Source organism: Trematomus bernacchii, unplaced genomic scaffold, assembly GCF_902827165.1.
Source record: "Trematomus bernacchii unplaced genomic scaffold, fTreBer1.1, whole genome shotgun sequence".
In the NCBI taxonomy this organism is placed as follows: Eukaryota; Metazoa; Chordata; class Actinopteri; order Perciformes; family Nototheniidae; genus Trematomus; species Trematomus bernacchii.
In genome coordinates, this window is record NW_022987669.1 from 312,862 (window position 1) to 320,121 (window position 7,260).

Below are 7,260 nucleotides of genomic sequence, written 5' to 3' on the forward strand. Positions count from 1 at the left end.
TATATTAAAAGTCTCAGATATATACAGAAGCTGTCTCTGTTTGGCTGAAACACCAAACAGCATCCCATAATCCCCTCTGTTTCAGCCCTGTTTCCAAAGTGCTTATTCTCTGTCTGTTACTTTAGATGAAAATAAGGAGCCCCTCCCCACGCCCCTCTGAGAGACATTTGGTTACAAAGAACTCAATGGTGCTCTAGGAGGAGATGCAGGTGATAAGGGGGGGGGGGGGGGTACCTTGGTTGCTGATTGGCTAATGGTTAGACAAGCAAAACATCGTTATGACATCATAAAGTGTCCAAAATCTGATCAACACAAACAGAGAGCATGCTGGGTAAACATAGCAACTACTGTCCACAAAGGTTGTCCTTTATAATCTTCAAACTGCAGATTTCACACTGAGCTTTATGCTATTGATTTGTACAACGTTCTTTGATTTTACTGCTAAATAAAATAACTTGTCATGATTAATGTTATGATAATAACTATCTGCAGTGATACAGAAGCAATACAAGAGTTATGAATGTTCCCGTAATCACAGCTGACTAATCCACACAATCACTGTCTGAGCACAATCTCCGCTCTGTAAGAAAACATCATGAATCCTCTCCTTATTGATTATGATCAGGATGATTACACCTCTATAAAACTTATAATAACAAACACATGGGGTTATAGACGTTACAAATGCTCACAGAGAGAACAAAGTGTGCAGGATAAAGGAGGTCTGCTGCTTCCTCTCTGCAGAGCCCTGCAGTGGAAGAGAAACAGCAGCAAAGAAACACATGAATACAAATCTTCCTCCGACATGTGGACACAGAGAAGAGTTCCTGCAGAGAAACACCATGAGCAGTGAGAGCATCCATGGCTGAACACACAGCTAAAGAAAGTCAAACACTTACACAACAACTACAGATAGAGGTACCGCCCCTCATGTTTGATTGACAGCTGAAGAAACACCACAACAATCAGCCAGCAGTGTTAGTTCACTTAATGATAACAAAGGGCTTCCTCAAGGAAAACGTTTGAGAACCCAGTGAATCACTTCTGTCTATTTGAGTTTACAGAACTCAGCGGTGTCTCCAGAATAATAATAAAGCCAAAGTCCAGCATGCAGCGGCTGAGTGAAGGCGGTCTGGACTCGGTGCAGGAGGGTCATGGTGTCAGTGACGCTGTAGAAGGACAGAATACCTGCACTGTGATCCAGGTAAACTCCGATTCTGCTAGACCAGGGACCTGAGACGGGAGTTTTGATATTGTTGTACCAGAATGTATAACTTTTTTTGTAACACTCTAAAGCCCAGGATGTGTCATTGTGTCCAAAGCTAGAATCATTCAACCCCCCTGATCTGGTGGTTTCCTTGTAAGCGACGGCTATAGAAAGACCTCCACTCCGCTCCACCTCCCAGTAACAACGACCAGTCAGACTCTCTCGGCTCAGGACATGCTCGTTAAAAGCGAATCTGTCTGGGTGACTGGGATAGGGCTGTGTTTCTCTCGTTACAGTAGCTTTTCTATTCCCCTCAGATAATAACAGCCGAGTGTGTGCTGTGTTTGGATCCAGAGTGATTTCACGTGAATATTTTAAGAATCCAGCTCTGGTCTCAGGCTCTGGTGGTGACAGTAAAACATCCACTGCACTGACCGTGAGTGAGATGTTGGCCCAGTTGTCCCTCAGTACGTCCTGTAGTATATCTCTGACTTCTGACACGGTCGCTGTCACGTCCTCAAAGTATCTGAGAGGACGGACGTTGAAGCTGGATGAGTGTTTAGTGAGAGCTGGCAGAAAGTTGTGCAGAAACTGGGTGTGACCCTCTGTGAGTAAGAGCTGCTCCAGCGTAGCGTCTCTCCTCTTCAGATCCCTGAGCTCCTGCTCAAGCATCTCCTGAAGCTCTTTGACTCGACTCACTTCCCTGTCCTGCTGGGATCTGACCTGCTGCTTCACTTCAGAGCTTCTCTTCTTCATGAGATGGATCAGCTCAGTGAACATCTTTTCACTGTCCTCCACTGCTTTATCAGCAGAGCGACTGATTCCATCCACCTCGTCTTGAAGCAGCTTCACCTCCTTCTCTCTGTCCTGGATTCTCTGCTGGATGTTGAGTCGACTCCCCTCCAGCTCTCTCTGCCTCTCAGTCCTCTCTGCTGCAGCTGACACTGTGTCGTGGCCTTTGTGTTCCTCCAAAGAGCAGAGATAACAGATGGACTGCTGATCAGTGCGGCAGAACATCTTCATCACCTCGTCGTGACGAGAGCACACGTTCTCCTGGAGCTTCTTGGAGGGCTCCACCAGCTTGTGTTTCTGTAATGCAGCTGATTCAAAGTGAGGCTGGAGGTGTGTCTCACAGTAAGAGGCCACACACTGCAGACAGGACCTGAAGGCTCTCAGTTTCCTCCCAGTGCAGACATCACAGGACACATCTTCAGCTCCAGCATAGCAGTGATCAGCAGGAGCTTCTTGGAGTCCAGTCTTCTTCAGCTCCTCCACTAAAGCTGCTAACATGGTGTTTTTCAGCAGGACAGGCCTCGGTGTGAAGCTCTTTCTACACTGAGGGCAGCCGTAGATTAGCTTTCCATCCCAGAAGCTTTGAATACAGTCCTTGCAGTAGTTGTGTCCACAGGGGATAGTCACCGGGTCCTTCAGGGGATCCAGACAGATGGGACAAGAGAAGTTTTCCCGGTCCAGCTGAACTCCTCCATGCGCCATTCCACCTCTCAGTGATAGTTATGAACTACAGACAGAAGTGAAAATGTTCACATTCACTGAACAGGAATAATCTCTTTGCTCTGGCAGACAACAAATCTCCTCTCCTCCTGCACTCGTTCACTCAATGCAGTGAATGAGGAAACAGCCTCTGCATGTAACGGCATGCTGTTAGTACCTACCCATAGATATGTGGAAGGGAGGGAGCAATCAAATACCTTGATAGGGAGCAGATTGCTTTGTTTGAATGCGAAAGTAACACCCTTCATTGTTCCAAAAAGAATGAAGGGTGTGTTATCTGTCATTTACAAGGTGCAGTAAGAATTGTTGGACTTTAAGCTATGAAGTAACATCAGTATGGTTTACATTTCCAAGAAAAGTAAGTGGAGTTTGAAATTCATTGTTCAGCTTTGTTTTCTCGTTTTCCCACATTTCCTTAGGCCTGCTCAAGAACTTTTATTCAAATGATAAATTGCAACTGAAAAACAACATGAACACAAAGCAACATTTCACAAAAGGGTCTAACACCGTGGTGCAACCAACAAAGGAGACGCTAGGACAACAGCGCAGATTGTAAATGGCATGCTCGCAAGAAGACATTGGCCAACACCTGAGGCCGACATACAGAGACCCCATAAGAAAGGGGGAGCTGGGAGAGTGCAACATCCTCATAGACCCCCTGAACCTAATGTGCAGCTGGACATGTCTGAGCTGCAGCTAAGGGAAGGAATCATGGGTCAAATGTACCCCTAAATGGTCTTTGAGCATGTTTCTCTTCAGTGATTGTGATGTTATGTTAAATGTTTGTTTGCACGTATCTTAATATTTGTCCTTGTTTGATGTTGCCAATGGAGCTGCTGAGATGCAAGTCCAATTTCAGTTTGAAATTATTACAGTATCTTATCAAAGAGGGGTTGTCCACAAAGCAAGTGCAAGTTCTGCTGAAGGACAAAGCAGCACCTCATACAAAAGTGTACAAAACGTCCTACTAAAGTCCTGCTGCGTCTGTGGAAGATCCTGCAAGTCTTCTTGTGAAGTGGGAAAATATCTGGTCAGTGGAGAGTGGCGGAAGGGGTGTTGATCTCAAAGGATGAGAACTCATTCCCAGATAGACCAGTTTCGGATCATCTCCCTGCTGTGGGGCGATGCAAATATCTTCTTCAGTGCAGTTTCCAATCGGCTGTGCACCTACCTGGCCAAGAACACTTACTGTACATCAACAAATCAGTCCAGAAGGGCAGCATATGTATATATATATATATATTAGGGCTGTCAAGTTAACACGTTAATAACTTTAGATATGTCTGTAACTATGTTCATACATGAGAACAAATGTAAAACGTATTTATTTATTTTGATATTAGGCATTTCTAGCCTCGAGTTCAGTTTCAGGCCTGCGATGACATTTTGTAAATTGCAAGAAACAATAAAGGTAACTTAAGGTCATAAAGTACAGCACGGTCACATGACTTCACGTCACCACAGCTAAGCTAACGTTGGCTAATGTTGGGCTATAAAGGAACTACAGCACGGTCACATGACTTCACGTCACCATCGCTAAGCTAAAGGTAGCTAAAGTTGGGCTATAAAGGAACTACAGCACGGTCACATTACTTCACGTCACCATCGCTAAGCTAAAGGAGGCTAATGTTGGGCTATAAAGGAACTACAGCACGGTCACATGACTTCACGTTACCACCGCTTAGCTAAAGGTGGCTAATGTTGGGCTATAAAGGAACTACAGCACGGTCACATGACTTCACGTTACCACCGCTTAGCTAAAGGTGGCTAATGTTGGGCCATAAAGGAACTACAGCACGGTCACATGACTTCACGTCACCACAGCTAAGCTAAGTTGGCTAATGTTGGGCTATAAAGGAACTACAACACGGTCACATGACTTCACATCACCACCGCTTAGCTAAAGGTGGCTAATGTTGGGCCATAAAGGAACTACAGCACGGTCACATGACTTCTGAAGTAAAAAGATATGATTCTACACTGTATTGAAGTAAACATGTATTGTTTGAACTGTTTTAGGTAATCACAAACGGGTTTTGATAAGTCACTTAGAATAGGAATGTTATTCTTACTTTCAAACTCACTGATCCAGAGATTCTGTGTTTCAACACACCAACATCCTTCTTATCATCCATAAAAGCCAGATGCGGTTGTTAAGTCATTAAAGACATCGTTAAATAGGTGGAGAAGAGTTTAAATGTCTGAAGGAGGATAGTTTAGGTGAAAAGATCCCCTGGGAAAGGAATGTAGAGTAAGATAAGGTAAAGATAAACATTGACTTTTGACCTGGTGTGGCTTGGGATCTCACTCTCTGATCAGACCTCTGATTGAACCCGGCCAGAAGCGAATCCAGCCAGTCAGGACACTTGGGGGAGGTGATCAGCTTACACAGCTCCTCCCCAGGGGCTCTCTAATTCGCTTGGGAGAAAAGTGGGAAGGAAGAGATGACCCATCTCCGCCCCAAAAATAGATAGAAATACTGATGTTTGTGTGTGTAAAAATGCTTCTGGTCTGTTGAAAGCTGGTGCTAGAAGACGGTAAACCGCATCACAAACCTGGAGTCCATACTTCTCGTTTTCTGAAAGCTGGTCTGTCTACCTGTAAAACCGCATCACAGGCCTGAAGCCCGGAGTGCTCGAGTACTCTGTATAACTTGTATATGTGTTTGGTTTCCTACTAGAAGTAAACTCAGATAATTTGTTATAACTTTGATTCCGGTGTTTTCAATTCCTTTCTTAATTTAATAGAGATCCAGCCTCATCCAACGAACGGCGCGTAGCAGAGGTGTTCTGCTCCAACAAGTGGTGACTTTCCCGACGTTTGTGAGCTGATCTCTAGAAAGGGACACAGACAGCCAGGGGACAGAATCCAGTCCAGGGGGAGGACACAGAGATACTGGTGACAACTAAGACCATGGCAATATACAAAAGGTGAGCAGACACCTGTTTTGATTATCAAAAATCTGTGATTGATTATACTAAAAAATGTAGAGTTGTCAGCAGCGTTCTCAGTGTTCTTAGTCACGGTGGGAAATACAATACATATTACAAGTTGGGGATATTGGGGAAGTGCTTAGAGAAGGGTATTCAGTCCTGGACCTAGAGCAAAAATAGTGTTTGAGAGAGGCGGGTAGATTAGTCCCGACCCTTCACTCACTAAATACGAAGACTGTAAGGCGGTAAAAGAAGTATAGGTTAAATTCCCCGTAAGTCAAAATAACATTGATTAATACGGTTACTTTGCAGTGCTTTCTGTTAAAGACTACCGAGGGTGTAAAAAACAGAAGGGTTAAATTCCCCGCAGATCATGATAAGATTGATTAATGCGGTTACCTTTCGTGGTGCTTTAAATGTATAAAATGTCTGTAATTGTTATATGGTGGGTGATAGAGGAGGAGAGAGACGCGACCTCCAACTAATTATTTGGACACGACCGTATCTCATCACAAAAACTGTTGTGGGGATAATCAGGCTCATTAAACGTGACGATAAAGAGATTTTGTTGACTGAGTTTTAACTCTTGACCTGAAGTCGCAATCACCGTGAGGAGATTGTAGAAGCTTGCTTCTGGAAGTCACGCTATCTGTTGAAATAAACATCGCACAATAAAAATTTGCCTGACTGTGATATGATAAGGTATGAAAAGCTCTGTGTGATTTTTTTTTTTAAGTCAAATCTGTGTAATACTTGAGAGACAAATCCAGTAAAAAGAACTGTGGGTAAAGAATTGCAGAAGACATAGGGACAGAGAGCAACAAGAAGGTGGTATAATGTCTGAGACCCTACCTCCACCCTACGGAGATAATAGCTCACAAATGCCACTTATGAGTGTCCCATCTAATACTCCTAAAAGAAAACACATTGTTAGACCCTGATATTCAGGGAAAAGGAATGTTTGGAAATAGTAATGGAAGATATTGAAAATCTTAAACTGGATCAACCAACCATGTTAGTGAACCCTGCTAATATGGAGCTAATACATGTAGAAAGAATAGCAGCAGCTCTGGCAAAGACAATAGGTCCTAGCATGCAAGCACAGAGCGATAATATGATAAGGACTATTAAACTGGCCCTTTTTGGAAATGGGATTTTCCGTTACACAACGGAAGACTCAATTCAGGCCTTAAAGAACGCTTTACAAACAAGTCAGGGAGTGTTTAATGTGTTGCTATGTTGCTCATGTGGGAGCTTACACTTTTGGGAAGAGATCTTCCCCTTTCTCTGCTCCTGAGGTGCTGCAGATTCACAGCAGCACAAAGGGTCAGAGACAGGCATGACCTCTAGAGAGGAAGATCTGGAGATTGTAAGGAAACTCTCCCTAACTACCCACCCCCACCCAATCACGCAGGCAAGAGTGTGCCTCTCACCAACTAAACAATATCATCTCTTAACCAAGTCAGATTCAAAGTAGCCATAGCTCAGTTGTTAAGAAAAAGAGGGAGATTCAAAAAGTTATCAATAAATGCCCAGTATATTAAATAATACAAACAGACAAGTATCAATATAAGTCAGATAAGTAGACGAGGTCAATCATAAGAAGGC

At 43.7% G+C, this 7,260-nt stretch overlaps 1 protein-coding gene across 1 annotated transcript; it reads right to left on the reverse strand.

Moving 5' to 3' along the window:
• Positions 1-248: 248 nt before the first annotated feature.
• On the reverse strand, positions 249-2,743 carry LOC117487297 (E3 ubiquitin/ISG15 ligase TRIM25-like). Its single transcript, XM_034135989.1, has one exon. It carries the CDS (start codon positions 2,699-2,701, stop codon positions 1,049-1,051), a length of 1,653 nt encoding a protein of 550 aa, XP_033991880.1. The 5' UTR covers positions 2,702-2,743; the 3' UTR covers positions 249-1,048.
• Between the last annotated feature and the right edge of the window lie 4,517 nt (positions 2,744-7,260).